Source organism: Aristolochia californica, unplaced genomic scaffold (genome assembly GCF_029961685.1).
Source record: "Aristolochia californica isolate CCGP_79_NKW_82.1479 unplaced genomic scaffold, dmAriCali1.0.hap1 SCAF_2, whole genome shotgun sequence".
Lineage (NCBI taxonomy): Eukaryota > Viridiplantae > Streptophyta > Magnoliopsida > Piperales > Aristolochiaceae > Aristolochia > Aristolochia californica.
Genome location: NW_027181881.1, coordinates 7,880,055 through 7,904,762, shown reverse-complemented (window position 1 = coordinate 7,904,762; position 24,708 = coordinate 7,880,055). Strand labels below are relative to the sequence as shown.

Sequence of the window (24,708 nt, the reverse complement as noted above, 5' to 3'; positions counted from 1 at the left end):
AAAATAATAAATAAATAAAATTATAAATAACAAAAACGAAAGTAATACGTTGAGTTATTAATTTATTAATAACATATGATATACTTTAACCTAAAATGAATAATTTAAGAGAAAAATTGATCTAATCATAAATTTAACACACTATATATTTGTACATAATATATTTTATGTATTATTAATTAATAATATATTATCACAAAATTTAAAACCATTGGTTTAATTAACTATAGCAATCGGATAATTATGCCAAAATAATTTATCAAAAATTTATTTTATCAATATTTTAATTATGACTATTAAATCACTATTTTAATATATTCATTATAAAATAAATATATTAAATAAATAAAAATAATTATTTTATAAATTAATGATTTTGATGATGATAGTTTAATTTTTTCTAACTTAGGAAAAATTAAACCATCATCGTCTTCCTTAGCGGCGAGCCAGCGGGCAACAGCGATGGGCCAGTGGGCAACAGCGATGGTGGTGGGTAACGTCGATAGAGGCAACGCTTCGACGGTACGCAGAGAGGGAGGCCGAGAAGCTCTGCAACAGATGCTCGACCTCCCGTGCTCTACGACGGAGGTCGAGAGGGAGGATGGCTGTTAAACTGAAGCCGATGGCTGAAATCAAAGCCGAATGGGGAAATCGATGCCAAATCGAAGCCCAAAAGTCAAAATCGAAGAAAATTGAAACTGAAACAAGGGAAATCGAAAGAAATTGGAAGGTCTTTGGGGGGAAAAGATAATAGCGTGAGGGAGAAGGGAATGAGATGCCGAAAGGGAGAAGAGAGGGAGAAGAGAAAGAGAGATAGGAGAGAGGGAGAAGTGAGCGGGAGGTCTAGAGGGAGAGCGAGTCCGAGAACGACGTCGTAGAGAGGTAGACCGGAGAGAGCGATGGTGTACGAGAGACAGAGGCCCGAGAGAGCATCCCGCGAGTGTCATGTACATGATTCTCAAAATCGGGTGGAAAGCGCTTTCCACCGTTTACTCTTGGGACATGAACTTCTGAGTCATGGATAATCATGTACATGACATGATCTTTGGCGCTCCCTGACGACATCAGGACATGAACTGAGTAATGCGCTTGATTTTCATGTCCTGAGTCATGTTGACTAACTGTAAATAATTCACCACAATGTTTGGGTGAGGTTTCTTCATTAATTTATAACAATTACAGAGATATACACGGGATTACAATTGATATGGTTTGTACAGGAAAAGAATGATTTGAGCTTAATTAGCTCCTGGAAGGAAGGCCCTAAACGGGCAATGATCCTGAATTGATCCTCAATCAATTAGCCTTAATTGATTGAGAATCAATATCTTCAACAACCCCTGCAAGCTAAGCATCGGATTAGGACAGACGTGAAGCTTGAAGCGAAAAAACTGAAAGAGAGTTCGAGAGACTCTTTTGGTGAAGATATCTGCAATTTGTAAGTGAGAGGGCACATATTGAGTGCGAATCTTGCCAGCAATGACCAGTTCACGCAAAAAAATGAATGTCTAACTCAACATGTTTGGCCCGCTTGTGGACAACAGGGTTGGAGCTCAAGAAAAGGGCACTTTTGTTATCACATAAGAGAAGTGGCTGCTCGGAAGTAGAAACTTGGAGATCACGAAGAAGATGGGTGAACCAAAGAAGTTGGGCGGTCGTGAGGGCAATAACACGATATTCAGACTCACAGCTGGAACGAGAAACTGTAGGTTGCTTCTTGGCACTCCAGGAGACTACATTGTCACCAAGGTAAATAGAGTAGCCCGAGGTGGAGTGACAAGTGATAGGACATCCGACCCAATCAGCATCAGAATACGCAACTAAAGATCCTGGCGAAGCTGATGGACAAAAGGACAAACCATAATGGGGAGTGCCTTTGACATACCGAAGAATACGCTTAACAACAAGGAAGTGATCAGCAGTGGGAGAATGCAAAAACTGACTTACGGAGTTGACAGCATGAGCAATATCGGGACGTGTGATGGTCAAATATTGAAGAGCACCAACAAGAGATCGGTAAAGAGTGGGATCCGAAAATAATTGACCAGCAGAAGATAGATGCTGAGAAACCACCATAGGAGTGTGTATAAGCTTGCTATCAAGTAATTGAGCGCGGGCAAGGAAGTCGTGCACATATTTCAACTGACTAAGAAATAGTCCATTACCAGTTGGTGTAGCTTCAAGACCAAGAAAGTAGCTGAGGGAGCCCAGGTCCTTTGTGGCGAACTTTGAGTGAAGCTTGCTGGCAAAGCTATCAAGAAGAGAGAGGTTGTTGCTCGTAATAATGATATCATCGACATATAAGAGCAAATAAAGAGTGTCAGAGTGCTGATGAAAGACGAAGAGCGAAGGGTCAGCCCGACTGGGGTGGAAACCAAGATGTGTAAGAAAGGAGCTGAATCGCTGAAACCATGCTCAAGGGGCTTGCTTAAGGCCATAGAGAGCTTTCTAAAGTTTGCAAATATGATCAGGAAAACGAGGATCAATATACCTCGGCGGTTGTTCCATATAGACTTGTTCATTGAGATGACCATTTAGGAAAGCATTTTTGACATCCAATTGACGGAGAGACCATCGATTAGTGACAACAATAGAGAGCACAACCCAAATAGTGGTAGCCTTGATGACAGGATTGAAGGTGTCGGTATAGTCGAGACCTGGTACTTGGGTAAACCCTTTTGGCAACGAGACGAGCTTTGAACCGCTCAATAGAACCTTCAGGCAAATATTTGGTCCGAAATACCCATTTAGAGCCCACAATATTGGTATGATCTGAGCGAGGCACCAAGACCCAGGTATGGTTAAGTTGTAGAGCTTGAATTTCTTCCTCCATAGCGGCAAACCAGGCAGGATTCTTGGCAGCGGATTTGAACCCTTTGGGTGTAGTAGATGTCAAGAGACCCAAAGAAGACCAGAAGAGCCAGAGTAAGCAAGATCAGCCGAGTGACGAGGTTTGAAAATACCAGCCTTAGCACGTGTGAGCATAGGATGAGACCTCATCGGGAGTGCGGCAACAGGAGCATTGGATCCAGGCAGACCAAAATCTGTGGGCGGTATAGGCGAACCTGTAAGAAAACCAGTGGCCTGCAAGGACTCATCCATAGGATCAGTACAAATAACACAGGGACGAGAGCCAAATGGAGTCATATGCGGGGAATGAGGCTCCTGAGGAGATGCAGACATGATTGGAGGAGATTGAGTAGGTTCAAGAAAGTTGGAAAATTGAAGAGAGGAGAGGGGTTGAGCTTGAGAAGATGCTAAGGAGGGAAAAAATGTCTCATTGAATTGAACGTGTCTGGTGATATATATTCTAGAAGTAAGGGGATCAAGACAACGAAAACCTTTATAAGATGAGCAATACCCCATAAAGATACATGGAAGACTGCGTGGAATTTTTTTTTTTGGCATGTAATCACTCAAACAAGGATAGACCCGACAACCAAAAGGATGAAAATGCGCATAACTTGGAAAAAGACCATAGAGAAGTTCAAAGGGGGACTTACCTTGGAGAAGCGGTGTGGGCAAGCGGTTGATGATGTAGGCAGCAATGCTAAAAGCATCAACCCAAAAACAAGGAGAAATATGGGAATGGAAAAGTAGAGCCAAAGCAGTTTCAGTTATATGACGGTGTTTCCGTTCGGTGTGACCGTTTTGAGTAGGAGTATATGGACAAGATAGTTGATAATGAATGCCAGATTGACGAAGGTGGTTTTTAAAGCGATTGCTTGTGAATTCTTCACCACCATCACTTTGGAAAATCTTGATATGAGCAGAATGTTGATTTTCCACAAATTTTTGAAATTGAAGAAAAGTAGCATAGAAATCAGATTTCAATTTCAATGGGTAAAGCCAAGTAAATCGAGAATAATCATCAACAAATAAAACATAGTAAACAGACCCCAAAGTTGAATGTACGGAATACGGACCCCATATATCGCAGTGAATTAATTCTAATACTTGAGACGACCTTTTTTCATTTCGAGAAAAAAGGTAAGCGATGACTTTTGGAAAGTTGGCATGTGTCACATAATTTAGGGGATTACAATAATGAAGTAAGAGAAAGTTGGCCTTGTTTATTTAATAAAGAAAGAACAGAATGGTGCACATGACCTAGACGTGCATGCCATAATTCATAAGAGGCATGAAGAGTTTTGTTTTTCAAAACAAAAAATAAAAGCGGAATTTTCGCGCTCTAGCACATATAAGCCTCCATCATGTCTACCGGTTGCCACCACCGTTCCTGTTTGGCGATTCTGAATAGTAAAAAGGTCATCAGTAAAAGTAACTGATAAAGGAAAATCAGCTGTTAATTTACTGATAGACAAGAGATTTTTGGTAAGATGGGGAACAACTAGGACATTTAGTAGTTTGAAATTTGGTGAAGGAGAAATATGACCTGTATAGGTAATAGGTAGGGATGCATCATTCCCTACAATTACACGATCCTTACCTGTGTATGAGAAAGACTAATCCAGCGCTGACTGAGATGGAGTCATGTGGGCCGAGGCACCTGTGTCAACAAACCAGTCAGATGCATTGGTCTGGTTGGACAGAGAGAGGGCTGAAATTTTTTTGGCAATGTGAGCAGAAGGGTTATGCTGCGCATACTGCTAGCGACAACGATCGGCGTAATGGCTGTCTTGCCGGCAAATCTGACACCGTGGTGGTCGACGACCCTGTACGTGATCAAAATCGTCGTTTCGGCCGTGGCTGGAGGAGCTGCGCGAGCCTTGACCGAAGTTACGGCCGACACGGTGTCCTCGGCCACGATTCGGGCTAGAGGAGTTGCCGAAATGGGAGGACGAAGCTTAGTTGGAGGTGAATGCGGCGGTGGGGGCGACGGGAAGCTCCATTGACTTCTGAAAAATTTCGAAGCTCTCTGCTTTCGAAACCAAATCGGAAAATTGGGGCAAAGGGGATTGAGTCATCTGTGCAGTGGAGAAACTCGAAAATTCAGGGCCTAATCCGCAAAGGAACCAGTGCACCATGTCGATGTCGTCGATAGGACGCCCAATGGCATGAAGCTAATCGCATAAAGCTTTGAAAGCTCGAGTGTAGGCAGAGACCGAATGATTTTCGCGCTTCATCAGTTGGAGATTGTCCTTGAGACGAATCTCACAGGCTTTTGAGCAATGACTGAAGCAATTTTCGAGGGCAGTCCACACCTCATGGGCGGTGGTTAGGCCAACGGCTTCTGCCATGGCCTCCTCGAATAGAGACGATAGCAAAAGGTTGAGAAGGCGTTGGTCTATCGCCTTCCAAGCCAGAAATTTCGGATTTTTCGTCTGGGAGGTGGGAGGTTCAAACGAAGGTGGTGGGGCAAGTGTGCCGTCCACATGACCCAACAAACCTTGGCTGTCAAGGAGGGGAAGAAATTGACTCTTCCAGAGGAGGTAATTTGACGATAAAAGCTTGATGGTGATCATATGAATCAAAGTATTGAAGGGGAGGAGATCGGAAGAAAAATTTGACACCATTGAGGATTAGGGGATGTTAATCCAGGTAAACCTCTGATACCATGTAAATAATTCACCACAATGTCTGGGTGAGGTTTCTTCATGAATTTATAACAAGTACAGAGATATACATGAGATTACAATTGATATGGTTTGTACAGGAAAAAAATGATTTGAGCTTAATTAGTTCCTAGAAGGAAGGCCTTAAACGGGCAATGATCCTGAATTGATCCTCAATCAATTAACCTTAATTGATTGAGAATCAGTATCATCAACACTAACCCCCTAGAGGAACTTATTACGTTTAATTCAACTAGCCAAACTTTGGGTTTTGAATAATTACGTGGATAGCTATTGGCTACAAACCCTCTATTATTGCATTGTTGCTAATGTTTTCACTATTCCCGATTGAATGAATGAATCGAATAATTTATATTTACTTTGGATCATTCAATAGTCAACACGATAACAGGCTAGCAGCAGCATCTCCACATCCAAGCCTAGCTTAAAGAAAATGGAAAGTTGTCAGAACGAAAATGAAGAAACTGGGAGGTGCGAGTTTTTCATAAAAGCCGCCAGTTCAGCCAGGTCCGCTCGTCTTCGATTTCAACTGCGTTCGCGCAAAGAGACACCGGAAAGAAATCAGCCCGTGGACACGGGAAGCCCCGAATATAGGGCCTGTAATCCACCTTGCCGCCTCCTGCTACTTCTTCAACTACGTGTACGTTGTAAATCTGGAAGAACTCTTTGGTTTTTAACGTTTTGGATGACGCCACTGCTCACCCGCGTCCTGTAAGCTTCTTGTGGTTTTGCCGGTGTCCCATTAAAGATTCCATAGCAGAGGCGGCCTGCACTTAAACGTGCCACAATTGATGCTGAATTTTAAAATAAAGTAGTAATGGACCGCGTATTTCCAGTGCGCACGAAAATCTTCAGCCCTTATTTTAACCGATCACAGTAAAATCTTCAGCTCTTATAGCCATTGGTTAATCGATGAATGTGATATCAAGTCAAATTGAGTTTGGTTCCAAAAAAAATAGTTTGAACTCAAACTTGAAATAAAACTTGTTAAATATAATAAATCAAACTCAAAAATTTTTAAACTCGACTTGTTAATTCTTGTGTTGATTCATTAGGCTAGATCGCAAACTCAATTTCAAAGTATTCAGAGGTTCAACTTTGACTTCATGCCATTAGTAAAATCATGCGAGATATCGAGTGAAGGACACGGTTGACATCTCATTTTGGATAACACTTCCGACCGAGAGCAACTGTGGGTCTCATTTTGAGAGAAACGTGTTCCACGTTGATTCACCAAAACCTTCATCAGTCAAAAAGGGTGCCTGTCCTCCTTTGTTTCCTTTCTTCGTCGTTCACATCCACTTCTCTCCTCCAACGGGCTAAACCGACGATTTTCCCTGCTCTGCCACGGACTCACATTTCTCTCTGTGCATAGTCTATCTTTCCTCTCTCTCCTCTTCTCTAATGGCGTCCGAGCTTCTTCGGGTCTCACTCGCCTCTGCTCCCAAACTCTCCATTAGCATTAAACCTTACCATCTCAGCAATTTCTCTTTTCGACCTTCCCTGCCCCTCCGCCGCGGTTCTCTTTCTAAAACCTTGAGAAGCATCCGTGCCAAAGCGGTGGAGATCGCAATTTCTTCGGATGAGTCCCAGAATCAGCTGCAGCCGAAGACTAATGAGACGTCTGTGCTTCTTGACGTCTCTGGTATGATGTGCGGCGCCTGCGTGTCTCGCGTCAAGTCTATCTTATCCGCCGATGATCGCGTCGAATCTGCCGTTGTTAACATGTTGACGGAAGCTGCGGCAATTCGATTGAGGTCGGACGCTTGTGATTCGTCCGTTGGAGTTGCGGAAGATCTGGCCCGCCGATTGACCGAGTGCGGATTCCCGTCGAAGAAGAGGGAGTTGGGATCTGGGATTGCGGAGAATGTGAAAAAGTGGAAGGAGATGACGGCAAAGAAGGATGCTTTGTTAGCCCGCAGTCGGACCAGGGTCCTGTTTGCGTGGACTCTGGTGGCCTTGTGCTGTGGGACCCACGCATCGCATCTATTGCATTCTTTTGGAATCCACACTGGCCACGGTAGTTGAAGATTCAATGTCGAACTTACTGTATGATTTATACTGTTGTCGGAATTGTTGGTTTATTGTTTTGTTCAATATTGACTATCTAATCATTTCTTACTGAAAGGCTGTTTTCTTCCTTACACTGGTTAGTATAAGTTTCTTTGTCTTGATCGAATGATTTATTTATTCGTGATTATTATTTTCAATGTTTTGTTTACCAAGGATCTGTCTTGGAGATACTACACAATTCCTACGTGAAATGTGCGGTGGCTTTGGTTTCCCTGTTTGGGCCTGGCAGAGGTAATTTCACTTCTTCAGATAATTTCTTGTTTTCTAATTTTCTTCTGTTGAATCATAAGAACGCTTTGACTTGTAATCGTGAGAGGTTTGTGAGTACTGAGCAATTCTGGAAGGAGCATTTCTTCGACGAAAAGCAAGTGGACTGATGCTTAAGGCACACGTTTATCATTTCCTAAGCCAGATGTGCTTGATTATTGATGAAAGTAGAATGTCGAACTAGACTTTGAATGATATGGCTTGAACGTGTTCGAGTACGTATAATTGAGTTGATATGAAAATAATTTAGTATGAAGGTATGAGTTTTACAGTCTTTATAGCAACAAAGACACTAGGACTAGAAGGAAGTTGTAGAACTGTAAGTCTCAATGATTCCAATCTGTTGTCTAGAGTAGAACAAGCAAAGGTAGTGCTGGAAGGAACATTAAGATTTCAATCTTTGTTAACCCCTGCAAAATCTGCATTCCAGTCCATTCCATTTACCTTCAGTTTGATTTTTGTTTGTGTTTTCATTGTTTCGTTCCCATAACTACCAAAATGAAGCAGTTTTTTTCATTAATTAGGTAAAAAGTTGGGAAACTGTTTGTGGTATAGAAAATAATGCTTCTTTTTTTACAGAGGAAGATGAGAAAGAGAGGGACCTTCAATTGGAAACATCTAATCTTTGGAAATGTTCTGCTCGTCATTTTTGTACTCATTTCTTGTTGATATATCGTGCTTGAAAATTCGACAAAAAAGTTGGAGTCATGACTTTAACATCATTTTGTGATGGCAGATTTGTTATTTGATGGTCTGAGAGCATTTGCAAGAGGATCACCAAATATGAATTCTCTTGTCGGATTCGGATCAATTGCCGCTTTCTTCATAAGTGTGGTCTGTTCATTTTTAAAATCCGACCATATTGTCTCAAAATAACTTTATAAACCAGTGTTTTTAATTATTTATTATTTTGTAACATTGGTAACATTCTTAGCAATTTCATTGAGAATTTCTTCCTATTTACTGTAGGTCTCATTGGCAAATCCAGGTCTCGGATGGGATGCATCATTTTTTGATGAACCGGTGCTATTTCTGATTTCTCTCTGTTTAGTTCATGAGGCTAAAAATATATTGTCAGTTCTTATTTTTGTTTTTGAATTGATTAAAAATCCATCATTTGTGACATAAAATTTTGAATTTCGAGATTAAACTTAAATTCTAACTTCTCTGTGTTTCTGAGCATCCAAACTTTCTGTAACAAAATTTTTTTACTTATATTTAGTTGCCTTCTATGTTTATTTTATAAAGAGGAAGGTCATGATTATCATATTCATGACTATGAAGTGTTGATGTGATTTAAGGGTCAAATCTAAGTCAATATCATAGAAATACTTTAGGGTGACAAAAAGTTCACCATTGCTATAATATTAGGAAACTTAAATTCACTAGATTTTAAGCATTGAGTATTCATGGGATTATATGAGCCTTAGTCCAAAGAAGGTTAAATATGTGTTTTGGTGCAGGTTTGGAGAAAGGCATTTATTGTTTAACTGGAGTAGAGAGAGAAAGAAGATTTTAAGAGAGAAGGAGACCAGAAGAAAGCAATTGTGAGAAACTGGTTCTTGCAGGAGAAAATCCAGACTCATTAGGGGAAGTAGTCTACCCCTAATTCTGTTCTAACTATCATCTAAGTTACAATCATGAGAACTCCAATGATGCCCCTCTCTCTTATATCTAATTCCTTGTTTCCGAACTATGAAAATAACATCACCAGAATTACTTCTAATACCCTTCTGATGAAGCTATAAATACCTAGCATACCCATCTTTTTACAAAGTATTCCAAAATCATACTTCCCTAGATGGTTGGTGGATCGAACATATGGAGTGCAAATCTTCTTGCTAATGACTATGTCACTAATGAAATGACAATCCACCTTTATGTGCTTTGTGTATGTTGGAAGATGGGGCTAAACCCACACGACCAAGGAAGACCCACATATCCAAGTGTGTTGGAAGATGGGCCCAAGCCCATAAGATATGAACCCACCATGATCACGAGCTAGAGGGACCCATCGTGATCACGTGAGGTGGCATTAAAAGTCTTACACAATAAGAAGTCTTACAAAGCCAAAATTATTATGGTAGCAGGTCTCACAGAAGAGTTTCAGTTTAAAAGTGTTTAAGTCATGTTAGTCTTCTATTTATATTGGGTTATTTAATTATGCTAGAACTTATCTTTAAGTGTTAGAGTTTGAGTATAATTGGGACAAAGGTAGTTTAATTGTAATTGGACTCTACAACTTTCCTCTATTATAAATAGAGGTGCATGTACTCTGATTATAAGAAGTCAACGATGTATTTCTCTTTTCCATAAATTCAACATGGTATCAGAGCAAGTTCTGTGAGTTGACTCGGTCAACCCACAGAGGTAATATGATCTTTTCTGATTTATTATCTTTAGTAGTTTAGGTTAGTATTTGTCTCTTTTTGGTCCCTATACCCATTATTTGGTCTACGTTTTCACAGCTATACTAAGCTTTCCATATTGCATATTATATATTGACGGAAAGATATTCAAGTCTACTTTCCAAGGAAAAACTATTTTTTGCAATCGGAGTTATCTACAAAGAGAAATCAATATTTGATGTAGCAAAGGTCAGATTGCAAAAGAGGTTCGTGTAGCAGCAGAAAGCTTCAACTTCCGAGCTATTTTATGCTATCAAGAATGAGACTTATATGGAGAATTATATATCAAAAGAAAGATTTGTAAGTCTATTTTATTACCTTTCAACCAATTCTCGATTTGAGTTTTTTATATGGAGAAATTGATCTTGGAAGAGTCAATGGTCATGTTGGAAAAAGGGGAAAGAGTACTTAGTTCGGCAGAGACCGAAATCTATCAGATTATATGTTTCAATAAAAGTATATATTATGAAGAGAATTTATACTTGGATGAAAGATATTTAAGTTTAGTTTCAGAAGGAGAAAATTTCATGTCAATCTAATCTATATTTAAGGATATATTCGCATTGGAAGAATCAAAGGTCATATTGGTATTCTGTTGCATAGAAAAATCTGAATTTAAGCTGATTGTTTTGCGTCACTTTTTGAGTTGCTGTTATTGATCAACTATATCAGAAAAATAATCTCACTTACCCCTTTTTCGGTTACTACATTTATGTTATTTGGTTCAAGTTGGGAACACTGCCATTAGCTCCCAGCTTGAGGGAGAGAAGTAGAAGAAGTACAAGAAAGAGGTATTTTATTCCATATGTTGTGGTAAGTTTTATGTGACCAAAATACAAAAGATGAAGCTTTTGCATCTAAAAAGATATTTTTTGCAGCAAAGAAAATTGAAGATAAAAAATCATGACTCACAGTAATAATTGTGGTAATTATTGGTGATACCTGACTCGGTTCGACTCGATTCTATTTATCTGATTGGATTATTATTTTGAGGCATTTGCAACATATTCCTTGGTCAACATATTATTTGGTGCAAATACTCGCATCGGATTATTTCATCGGTCCTTTTACAAGGATTTAATTATTTCGGTTTGTGTTATATGGGCCCAGGTCCATTTTAGCTGCAACTATTGTGTCTTTTTGGATGAGACATTATTATTGAACAAGTGGTGACCTCAACATCCTATCTTCTTCTTTACTCATTACCCATTGGTTATTTGGCAACCTTTCTCCTACCATCCTTTATTTGACTCTCACATACATCTTTGGGCCAACCTTTTGCGTGTTGCTTTGGTTGGGAGTTTAAGTCCATCATGGTTGGGTGTTTTAAGTCCATTGAGACTTATATATATATACCCATCGGTCTATTATCGCCGTCTTGTGAATGACAGACATTTATCACCCATTTCTACCTGTGAGAGTCGGTGCCCGGGTTGGGACACCGTGATGCAAGAGCTTATCACTACATATATGTGACCCCTCTTAATTGGCATTTATTACTCCTACTACTTGATAGTCATTGTCCTGTGGAGGGACACGGTGATGGAGGAGTTTTTACTACACTTCTGAGCACTATGTATTGACCCACTACCTGCGAAAGATAGGAGTGCCACTACCTGAGAATGGTAGGAGTGTGCCCTACATCCAGCATGGGTTATCACTGGAGTATGGAGCGATGTCATACGACTTGGAGTGATATCTTATGCTAATTGGGCCTCATGGAAGATAACACCAGCGGGATGGGGAGTGTTGGAAGATATGGAGGACTGCCATTTTATTTGAGAATATCCTATACATTATTTGCAATAAATTGGGAGTTCATAATTTTCTCTCACCCCCAGTTTGAGGAGGAGTGTTAGAAGATGGGCCCAAGCCCACACGACCAAGGAAGACCCACATATCCAAGTGTGTTGGAATATGGGCCCCAACCCTTAAGATATGGACCCACCATGATCACGAGTTGGTGGGACCCACCATGATCACGTGAGGTGGTATGAGAAGTCTTACAGAACCAGAATTATTATGGAAGCAGGTTTCACAGAAAAGTTTCAGTTTAAAGGTGTTTTAGTCATATTAGTCTTCTATTTATATTGGGTTATTTAATTATGTTAGAACTTATCTTTAAGTGTTAGAGTTTGGGTGTAATTGGGACAAAGGTAGTTTAATTGTAATTGGACTCGACAACTTTCCTCGATTATAAATAGAGGTGCATGTACTCTGATTATAAGAAGTCAATGAAGTAGTTCTTTTTTTCATAAATTCAATAGTGCAGTCATGGAAAATCAGGGTTTTTGACAAAAAAATCGCTCTTTGATTATCTTATCCCATTGCAATCGCTTTATTGTTGTCAAATCCAAATCCAATTATAGGTGACTTCAACCACAACAACTCACAATTGTGTGTGCTATCACTTGATATTCCACTTCAGCACTTGAATGGGCTAGTATATTGTACGTTGTGCTCCAAAATACAAGTTCCCTCTAACAAAGGAACAAGATCTACTAGTGGACCTCTCTCTATCTGTGTCCCTACATAGTTGACATAAAAAAAAAAACCCTTGATCTAAGTGTCCATTCTACCTTTTTTTTTTTTTTTTTGATAAAGGTCCATTCGACCTATATACAAGACCGTTTCCTTGTCACCTCTTAAGATACCTCAATTCTATAAACACTTCAAGGTGAACTTTTATGGGAAATTCCATAAAGCGACGGATTACACTTGCAACAATAAGATATGTCTGGTTTTGTAACAATAGCATCGATCAACTTACCAACTAATCTTTTGTACTGGGTCCTCTCATGTAGTTTTTGTTTGGTCATGCAGTATCAGACTGAGTTCATCATGTAGATTGTTCTTGACTATCTATAGGGACATAGCCTGTTTGGCTCCTAGCATCCCAGTTTTCTCTAATAGGTCAACTATATACTTCTTTTGTGACAAAACCTGAAAAATATGTGATTTGGGAAGAAAATAAAAGAGGAAAAAGAGTTATGGAAGAGGAGCAGCTTTGCTGCCTTAGAATTTGAGCTAGAAAGGCCCTCCAACGTCTTATAATCAGGGTTTAAGTGAAAATTTATAAAAAGACAAAAATGCCCCTCAATACTCAAAATTACATATCCTAAAATACATGTCTAAATTGAATGAAAATTTAATTTGAGATAAACTAAAATTTTCTCTATCTAATAGCCATACTATAAGAGAAAAATGTAATGTGGAAAATATGAGAAATGACCAAAATACCCCTGGACTTGTATTTTTTTTAACACCCCCCTCAAACTAGAGAGTAGATATCAAACAATCCCAACTTGTCACTAATGGATACATATTCACGTCTTCCCAAAGGCTTGCTAAATATATCTGCCAACTGGTCTGAAGACTTTTACATAAGGAGTTACCACCTTCCCTTACATAACTGCATCTCTAATAAAGTGGCAATCAACCTCTATATGTTTCGTTCTTTCATGGAATACAAGGTTTCTGGCAATAAAAATGGCTGCCTGGTTCTCACAATTCATAACCATAGGGTGAAGTAACGTAAAACCAAACTCAAGAAGCACAAACTTAATCCACATAAGCTCACTAACTGTATGAGCCGTTGCTCGATACTCGACCTCTACACTGGGCCTAGACACAACTGTCTGTTTCTTACTTTTCCAGCTTACCGTGTTGCCTCCAACAAAACAACAGTAGCCTGACGTAGAACGTTTATTAATCTTACACCTAGCATAATTGGCATCAGAATACCCAAGTACATCAACTTTACTATTCTTAGTATACAGAGACCTTTTCTAGGTGCGCACCCTTCAATTACTTCAAAATCCTCTGAGTAACTTCTAAATGACTTTCTGAGGATTTTCCATGAACTAGCTCACAACTCCCACTACAAATGAGATATCTGGCCTGGTAACTGTAGTGTTAAGTTGGGTCCAAGGCCCATCCCAAAATGACTAGCCACCTTAGGAAGCCTTTTTTTTTTTTTTTTTGAAAACAATGTGAATATATTACTAGGACAGAATAATACAAACCTTACTAAACAGGACCTTCCTCCACAACAAGCTGTTGGAGAAAAACACCTTTTTTAGCCTGACTATCCGCCAAGTGATTTGCGGATCTAGGAATATAATTCCACTTACATTGTATTTGGGAAATTAAAGTACATATATCATAAAAAAGATTCCAATACCGCCATGGGGGTTTTTATGTCTTCTTACACCAATTGATAACAACTTGTGAATCGCCTTCGACAAATAAAGGTCCGTCCATTCTCTGATGAAACAGCTTCAGGCCATTGAACAACCCAGATAACTTGGCAGTCGTTGAGTCTGATATGCCGAGTGGCCCGCAAAAAGAGAGGAGCAATTTTCCTTGGTCATCATGGATAACCCCCCCATATCCAGCTAACCCCGGACAACCTAACACACTTCCATCAAAGTTTAGTTTAAAAAATCCAGCCGGAGGAAAAGACCAAGTCTCCATAGTCGGAGGGCGGGGGGGGGGGGGGGGGGAGGACAATTTTGCAATAAGATCCCAATTCTCACGAAGAATGATCCCTCCAAAACTTTTGAATTCTTTTCTCATCCGAATCCAAGAGATGACTTGCCCCACAATCTGATTACAGAGAATGTAGTCAGGAAGGGATTTGTTATTAAACCTGTTGTTATTCCGTTCTTTCCAAAGGCCCCAGATAATGTGACCGACACTGCAGGAGATTAATAACTTTCCAATTTTAGGGAGATTAACCTTAGTAATCGTGTGGATTGTAGAAACGAGATTTTGGGATGAGCAATAGTGCAAGCCAATTTTGTTGATGAGATTTGTCCATACCGAGTGCGCATAATTACAATGCAGAAGTACATGATCCGCAAAGAGGATCCAAAACGTGCGTTCCCCGACGAATTAGCACATTTGATGTTAGGATTTTGTTTCGACATGCAGTCCAGATAAAAATTTTGCTCTCGGGGGTACGTGTAGGGACTAAGCAATGGCTGATGGGTGACAGGATTCAGCATGGGAGGGGGTTAGAAGAGCTTTATAGGCAGATGAGACAAAAAACGTACCTTTGGGACAAAGTGTCCATATCAAGGTGTCCGAGCCATTTTTGGCACGGGTCGAAGAAAGACTTGTAATGAGTTCGGCGGCTTCAATAGTTTCTACTTCTGTGAGCCCTCTACGGAGATTTAGGTTCCAATCACAAGAATTTTGTCCAACAGTAGAAATATAAGCCTCCTTGTTTCTGGCGAGAGAGTAGATTTGACCATAGCAAAAGTTTAGACTTGCCTGACCTATCCACCAATCCATCCAAAACCTAGTCGTACTTCCAGATCCAATATAACACTTGACAATGGTTTTGCAGACAGGCAACAACTTAGCAATTTTTTTCCAGATAGGAGATAATCTGTTATACCTTCCTCCTTCAGTCCACCATCCTAAGAATTTATCTGCTTTACTCGCCACCATGTTTTGCCAAACTAAAGATGGGGTCATGTTGAATTTCCAGATCCACTTCAAAAGCAGGGCCGAATTTGTTGTTGCAGTGTCGCGAATTCCAAGGCCACCCTCAGCAAAAGGTTTACATATGTCAACCCATTTTACAAGGCAATATTTTTTTTCACCATTTTGCCCACCCCATAAAAATCTTCTTTTTAAAAACTCTATTCTCTTCCTTACAGAGGCTGGGCAACAGTACAATGATAAAAAATAAGATGGAATACCATGTAAACATGACTTAATCAGAGTGAGTTTACCAGCTTTAGACAAAAACTTCCCTCTCCATGAAGCGAGCCTACCTTCAAGCCGTTCAATTACTGGGTGCCAAGAAGATTTTTTGGGTAATAAAGGAGAAAGGGGGAGGCCCAAATACGTACCCGGAGAGGAGGCAACTTTACAACCCAAATAGTTTGCCATGGAATTAAGAACCAAAGGATCAATATTGAAACCCAGAATGGAAGATTTAGACCAACTTACCTTCTGCCCAGAAGACAACTCAAAGAGGTTCAATAGAGCTTTCAAGTGGGATACTTGAGAAAGTGAACCTTCTCCAAAAAATATAGTATCATCAGCATATTGCAATAGAGGAATGTCCTGGTCAGAATCAGTCGAGATAGGCTTAAGCCAACCAGTCCGTTTGGCAAATCCGACCATAGAAGCAAGATGTTCCCCCATGAGAGTGAACAGAAATGGGGACAGTGGGTCACCTTGTCTTATTCCTCTAGTTGCTTTGAAATATCCGCAAGGGGACCCGTTAACTAGAACAGAATAATGTGGGGAAGAAATGCAACTCCTTATCCAGAATTTCCACTGAGTCCCAAAACCCATTCTATCTAAGAGATAATCAGTTAGCTTCCAATTTACTCTGTCAAAGGCCTTTTCAAAATCTATTTTTAGGACGAATCTTGGCTGTTTTTATTTTTTGAAAGTGTCTGAGAGCTCGTGGGCAGCCGCAGAATCTAGAATATTTTTGTCTTGGATAAAAGCACTTTGGCAGGGGCTAATAATTTTAGGGAGGTGGGTCCGAAGGCGGTTGGCTAGCAGACGGGCAATGATTTTATAGTAGCTTGTGGTCAGACTTATAGGTCTAAAATCCTGAGGAAGATTGGCAGGGGATTTTTTTGGGATAAGGGCAATAAAAGAAGCACCTATTGCCTTATGAGTAATGCCAACTTGGTGAAAATTTTGGACGAACGCATAAACATCTGATTTAATAATATCCCAATACTTATGATAAAACTCACCATTAAACCCATCTGGGCCAGGGGCTTTATCCTTCGGGAGCCCCATTGCAGCCAGTTCAATATCTTCTATGCTGAAGGGCTTTTCCAAGTCTGCAGCTTCGGACAAGGAGATTTTTTGGTAGTCAAGTTGGTGCAATTTCGGCCGATTGAAACGTTCTTCTGCGTACAGTTCTGAGAAAAACTTCACGAAGAGATTAGAGATAGAGGGGCTATCCGTTATCACTTGGTCTCCATGAGAGATGGAAGTGATACGGTTAACCCTTCTTCTGGCCGAGGCAATAGCATGGAAAAATTTCGTATTTCCATCCCCTTCGGCCATCCAGCGAAATCTTGCTTGCTGTTTCCGACGAACAGTTTCGCAACATAGAATAGTGGAAAGCTCGGAATTTAAATGAGATCTAAGAGTTAAATCAGAAGAAGAAATTGACCTTTGCTCTTCGAGTAAATCGAGCTCCGAGATGCGTCTGCGAACCAAGTCCTTCCGAGCAACAGCAGCAGCACGGTGGGAAGCATTCCACAAACGAATCTTCAATTTCAGGGCGAGATTCCAGCCAGGGTTATTATGTCGGGTCAATTCTTGTCACCAGACTGGAATGGAAGAGTTAAAAACTTCCAGCAAGGTCCAAGAATTTTCAAAACCTTAGGAAGCCTCTTTCTCAACTAATAAACTCAAGATATTTGTAATCACTAATCTATGTGGGACTATTCCTTAACACTCCCTCTCATGTGTAGACCCTCTTTTTGTGGTTCTACAAGTGGATAATTTAGGAGTAGGCAGTTTAGGTGTAGGCCCTCTTTTGTGGCTCTACAAGTGGATAGTTTAGGTGTACGCCATCTTTTGTGGCTCTACAAGTAGATAGTTTAGGTACAGGCCCACATATGAGTACCTGCTCTGATACCATGTTAAGTTGGGTCCAAGGCCCATCCCCAAATGACTAGCCACCTTAGGAAACCTTTTTCTCAATTAATAAACTCAAGATATTTGTACACTCTAATCTTTGTGGGACTATTCCTTAACATATAGCATAGATCAGTTTACTTACTAACCATCGGTATTGAGTGTTATCCTTGAGCGTAGGACCCTGGGTGTCATGTAAATTATGATTAACTTCTCTAGGGGTGTCTATGTGTTTAACACCTAATAAACCATACTCCTGTAACATATCCAATATATAGTTTCTCTGAGAAAGAACAATACCTCGCTTGCAATGAGCGACTTCAATGCCAAGGATGTACTTGAGAGAACCCTAATCCTTTGTCTGAAAAATGTGTGGCCATATATTGTTTAACTTCTATAATACCATAAAGATTATCACCAGATAACACATAGACAACCAAAACCACCATACCACTCTTCCTTTTAAGTAGGAACATAGAATGATCATAATGGTGATAGACCCCAAATCAGTGTTACTTACTCTGGAAGGAATAAACAACACTTACAAAAATAATTAGAGGGTGATTAATGTGGTCAAGGGCATTTTGGGAATTTTCCAATTTAATTACGTTCATTAGGGTATTTAGCAGGAGAACAGAGGAAGAGGAAGGGTCGTCGTTTTGAGTATTCAGAGGAGCGTAGCTCAGGGAGAGTACTGGTCTCTCGAATACCAGGGTTATCGGTGACTATATCCGGCGAGTCTTACATCGAGTTCGATAGTGGAGTTCCAGTTTCTTGTCATGGGTCGTATTCGCATCCAGAGTTGTATCTATCGGGGAGTATTCTCGTCGATTTGGGTGATTTCGGCAAGGAGGGGAAGGTTCGTCGTTCCTTCTTTTATTTTGTTTTTTTTGAGACTCTGTATTTCTATTTTGGGGTATATCATCTGGTGTCAGAGCAAGGTTGGGTTCGCCTCTGGATTTTGACAGTGAAGAGGAGTTTCCGTTTTCCTATTTCGATTGCTTTCGCATTGTTGGGATTATGGTATCGGAAGTAGACCACTGATATTGAGCAGCGTCGTCTGCTCGAGAAAGGTTTTGGCATCGAAGGGTGTTAGAGAAGAAGAAGACGTTTTTTTTTTTTGTTACGTGATTTTGGCAAACCGTATTACTGTTGCCGAGAGTCGAGGGTGAGGTTCGACTTTGAAGGTTGGTAGTGAAGAAGCAGAAGAGTTAAAAAAAAGTGTTAATTTTCATGACTACTACCAGAATGGAGTCGAGGGTGGATTCGGTGGAAGGAATTGTTAGCATAGTAAGGGAGGAGGTGAGCTCGATGAAGGAAGAGATCCAGAAGATTCCGACCATGGAACAAGGGTTGACGGCACTGATAGGGCGTGTTGAGCAACTCCTGTGTACCCAAGAGGAGCTCAACCGAAATCTGAATGCGCAGAGTAGGTCGGCGACAATGAGACTAGGGGTGGACTCGGTAGTGGGAGATAACTCGATCTCGAGAGGTAGCGGACATGGAAGAGAGGGTGGCAAGGCTGACCAGAATCCACAGAGCCGATATGAAGTGTGACCCAGAAAGTTAGAGTTGCCAGTTTTTGAGGGAGATGACCCCTATGACTGGATTTACAGAGCTGAACGCTATTTCTCACTCAATCGGGTATCTCACGGTGAAAAACTGGAAGCTGCCGTAGTATGTCTGGAAGGGGAGGCATTAAAATAGTTCAAGTATGAAAATAACAGGAGGGAGATCATGAATTGGGAAGAATTTCAGTCCTTATTGTTAAAAAGGTTCCGAAACTCCGAAGACGACTCTCCTTATGAGAAATTTCTGGCATTGAAGCAGGATTTCACTGTGAGAGATTACAGAAGACGATTTGAGGATTTGGCTTCCACATTAGACGAGATTCCAGAAAAAGTGTTGGAGTCCACCTTTGTTAATGGGCTTAAGACCGAAATTCGTGCCGAGGTGAGGGTGTTGGAGCCCAATGGGTTGGGAAGGACCATGGAGTTAGCCCAGAAGTTGGAAGAAAAAAATAAAATTATTAAGCAGACTCGATTTGGGCTGGGAACTCAAAAACCAGTAGGGACCATAGTTGGGGGTCATGGGAGGATTACGTCCATGGCAGAAACGACAAAACATGGGATGGAGAAGAGGACGCCATTCAGGAAACTTACCGAATCCGAAATCCAACACTAGAGAGAGCAGGGTTTGTGGTACCGTTGTGATGAAAAATTCTCAGATGGGCATAGATGTAGAAACAAGGATCTACAAGTGCTGGACGCCATTCAGGAAACTTACCGAATCCGAAATCCAATACTAGAGAGAGCAGGGTTTGTGGTACCGTTGTGATGAAAAATTCTCAGATGGGCATAGATGTAGAAACAAGGATCTACAAGTGCTGATTTTACAAGAGCTGGAAGAAGAAGTTATGGAGGATGCCGACGATGACACGTGTGCACAGCAGGAAGAAGAGGTTAGCGCAGCTGCTCAAATAGTGGAGGTGTCATTGAATTCGGTAGTTGGATTAACACTTCTGAAGACTATCAAAATTGCGGGAAGCATCGGAGAACAACCAGTCGTCGTCCTTATCGATGGAGGAGCAACCCATAATTTTATTTCTACTACAGTGGTCGAAAAACTGCACCTACCGTTATCTCCAACAACAAAGTATGGCGTTCAATTGGGTACAGGTGCGGCACTGTCCAGGGAAGGAATTTGTAAGGGGGTTCGATTAACTCTTCAAGGAATAGAGGTCGTGGAGGATTTTTTGCCTTTGGAATTGGGAAGCACTGATGTGATATTAGGTGTTCAATAGTTGGAAACCTTAGGTGGAACATATACAAATTGGAAAACGCATGTTATGAAGTTCAGATTGGGTAATGCGACAGTGGTGTTATGGGGAGATCCCTCTTTGCACAAAACTTTGGTTTCACTCAAGGCAATGATGAGAACTATCAAGCATGAGGGACATGGGGTTCTTGTGGAGTTGGGCAGTACCACAGTGGCAGCGTCACAACTGCAGGAGGACACGATACCGATGGTGAAGAAAGTTTTGACGAAGTTTGGGGATGTTTTTGCTATGCCCCAAGAGTTACCACCAACAAGGGAAAAGGAGCATGCCATTACTTTGAAGGAGGGAGTTTCACCGATGAGTGTTCGCCCCTATCGGTACCCCCAAATACAAAAAGATGAAATAGAGAGGTTGGTGGGAGAAATGTTGGCTGCTGGAATCATACAACCTAGCACTAGCCCTTTTTCAAGCCCCGTGCTATTAGTCAAGAAGAAAGACGGAAGTTGGAGATTTTGTGTGGACTATCGAGCCCTTAACAAGGAGACTATTCGGGATAAGTTTCCCATTCCAGTGATCGATGAGTTGTTAGATGAGCTTCATGGAGCACAAGTATTTTCGAAGCTGGACTTGAAGTTGGGGTATCACCAAATCAGAATGAAAGCAGCTAATGTGCACAAGATAGCTTTCTGTACTCATGAAGGACACTATGAATTCTTGGTCATGCCTTTTGGGCTTACCAATGCACCGGCTACTTTTCAATCCCTTATGAATGAGGTATTCAAACCTTTTCTCCGTCGATTTGTATTGGTATTTTTCGATGATATTTTGATATATAGTCCAAGCTGGAGTGCTCACTGTGATCATTTAGTGGCCGTGTTGGCGAAATTAAGAGAACACCGGTTGTATGCTAATTCTACGAAGTGTTCTTTTGGAAGAGAACAAGTAGAATACTTGGGACATATCATTTCTAGCGAGGGGGTGTCAGTTGATCCGAGTAAGATATAGGCTATGGTTGATTGGCCCGCGCCAACCACACTTAAGGAATTAAGGGGTTTCCTTGGTCTTACAGGATATTATTGAAAATTTGTTTCGGGTTATGGAGATATTGCGAGACCCTTGACTGATCAATTAAAAAAAGTGACTGATCAATTAAAAAAAGATCGCTTTGGGTGACCGGCTGAAGCCACCGCGGCGTTTGAGCGTTTGAAGGACGCCATGACTACGGTCCCAGTTTTAGTTTTCAATGCCAAGGATGTACTTGAGAGAACCCAAATCCTTTGTTTGAAAAATGTGTGGCCAGATATTGTTTAACTTCTATAATACCATCAAGATTATCACCAGATAACACATGTCATCTACATAGACAACCAAAACCACCATACCACTCTTCCTTTTAAGTAGGAACATAAAATGATCACAATGGCTCATATAGAACCCAAACTGTAGTACCACATGTTATCGTATATTTGTATTTATGAAAGGGCATTATTGTAATTTTTTGTATCTTATAACTTAAAAGTCTATATATATGTATCGGGAAGAAATCAGGGCATCGACAATAAAAATCGATCTCTCGTTATTACCTTGGTCATGGAGAAATTGATTAACATGGTATCAGAGCTGTGTTTGGAGATCATCGGCGCCATCTGAGAAATCCTTTGACGCTTTCGGTGCTCTCAGAGGTGAGTTATCTTCCCCCTCTCTCTCAGTTCGTCGTATCTTTAATCTAGGTTCTCGTTCTTGATTTGCCGTGGATTTTGGCATCTTTTGCTTCGCCTCCGATATCCGGTAAGGTTTTGATCATCGGGGACATCCCGTAACGGGACATCCCCCAGTAAGACAGTTTGGTTGAGTGGTCTAAGGCGCCAAATTTAGGCTCTGGTCCTAAAGGGGCCTTCGTCTTTTGAGTCCCGCGTCCTGTTTGACGGGGACATCATCCAGTCCAGTCCAGTTTCCGCTTGGTGTTCGACGGGGACGGGGACATCCAGTCCAGTCCAGTAACAACACTACAACAGTGGGTAAGGAAGAAGGGGTTGATGCTCGGTCGTATTGAAATTGCGACTGACGTCAGCATTGGGACCACCAATTCTGCAGTCAGGGGGGTTCTACGTGGTGCATGTGATTTTTGGACTTGTGGTTGTTATTGTTGAGACATAGCACAGAGGTTGGATAATTTTTTTTTGGTTGTTCATTTTGCTGCTGCTCGTGATTTTTGGGCTTTGTGTCTGTAGATACAAAACACCAGTCAAGTGCGTGTATGTAAAGAATCTGTCTAGAGAGGTGTCGTCTAGATTTTATCATGTCATCTGATCGGTTAGACTCGTTCCCTATCCGTTTCACGGGTAAAAATTACACTGCCTGAGAATTTCAATTTCGTTTATACGTTATGGGAAAAGAGTTATGGGGTCATATAGATGGGAGTAATCCCACACCTCGAGAGGCCAAGGCTTTGTCCAAGTGGGCAGTCAAGGATGCTAGGGTCATGACCTGGATCCTTGGCTCCGTTGAGCCTCATTTTGTTCTCAATCTGAGGCCTTATAGAAATGCGGCTGATACGTGGAGTTACCTCACTAATGTTTACCATCAAGACAACACTGTTTAGCGTTTTCAATTGGAGTATGAGATGGCTAATTTCACACAAGGAAGTCTCTCCATTAAGGAATATTTTTCTGGTTTTCAAAACCTTTGGGTTGACTATGCAAACATTGTTTATTCTAATGTTCCTGTTGCAACTCTCTCTGCTATTCAAGCAGTGCATGAAACCAGCAAGAGAAATCAATTCTTGATGAAGCTCCGTTTCGATTTTGAATTGCACGGTCTAATCTGATGAATTGTCATCCTGTACCATCTCTAGATGCTTGTTTTCTTGACTTTTTCGTGAGGAGCAGTGTATAGTAACTCTGGTTGGCATGAAACATCGGGCTACTATTAGTGCCCCTGTTACTATGGCTTATACAGCACAGGGGAGGAATAAGGGAAGAGACATGCGTGCTGTTCAGTGCTTTAGTTGTAAAGCTTTTGGTCATATTGCTTGGGATTGCCCTAGGAAATTCTGTAACTACTGCAAGAAACATGGTCATATCATCTCTGCCTATCCCATTCGACCTCAAAGGAAGCAGGGTACTGCTTATCATGCCTCCGTTGGTGCCTCTAGTTCTACTGTATTGCCTACTGCCTCGCCAGTTGTTCCTATTCCTGCTGCACCTACAACCTCAACAAACCCGAACATACTCACTCCTGAGATGGTACAATAGATGATCATTTCTGCTTTCTCTACTTTTGGGCTCTTAGGTAATTATAAAGTTTCTTCTAAGCCATGGTATTTTGATTCCAGAGCTTCTAACCATATGACCAATACTGTTATTTCTCTTTCCAATGTCAGAAATTATGATGGAAATCAAAAAATTAACACCGCTGATGGCAGTTCTCTACCTATCAGTGCTGTTGGTGATCTTTCCTCTTACTTAACTGATGTTTTTGTGTCTCCTGACCTCTCCACAAATCTTAATTCTGTTGGTCAATTGGTCGATAATAATTGTAATGTCCATTTCTCTCCATCTGGTTGTGTTGTGCAGGATCAAGTGTCAGGGACAATGATCGCGTAGGGGCCTAAAGTGGAAGGACTCTTTCCTCTTTATGTTTTTCCTTCCACCATTAGTCCTAGTTTTCCTTTCCTTTCCTTTGCATGTAATGTTGTTGGTTCTGGACCTAAGATGTGGCATAAACATCTAGGCCATCCAAACTCTGATGTACTTCGAAAATTATTTAATTCTGGTGTATTGGGACAAAAAACATGTTCTTCCCTTGATCTTTCTTTTGAATGTCCATCATGCAAACTTGGCAAAAGTAAAGTTCTACCTTTTCCTCATCATGCATCTCATGCCTTACAATGTTTCGATATTATTCATACTGATGTTTGGGGGATTACACTTGTTGTTTCTCATGCTCATTACAAGTACTTTGTCACCTTTATTGGTGACTGTAGTCGGTTTACTTGGGTTTACTTTCTACGGGC

General features: G+C 40.9%; 1 protein-coding gene across 2 annotated transcripts in view; it reads left to right on the top strand.

The window, feature by feature from the left end:
- Window positions 1-6,826: 6,826 nt before the first annotated feature.
- Window positions 6,827-24,708, top strand: part of LOC137956360 (copper-transporting ATPase PAA2, chloroplastic) — a 77,826-nt gene continuing 59,944 nt past the window's right edge. For both annotated transcript variants that reach the window (XM_068803827.1, XM_068803830.1), the window contains exons 1-4: window positions 6,827-7,557; window positions 7,764-7,841; window positions 8,614-8,711; window positions 8,847-8,900. In XM_068803827.1, the coding sequence (XP_068659928.1) occupies window positions 6,942-7,557; window positions 7,764-7,841; window positions 8,614-8,711; window positions 8,847-8,900 (846 nt within the window). In that variant the 5' untranslated portion in view covers window positions 6,827-6,941. The remainder of the gene's footprint in view (window positions 7,558-7,763; window positions 7,842-8,613; window positions 8,712-8,846; window positions 8,901-24,708) is intronic.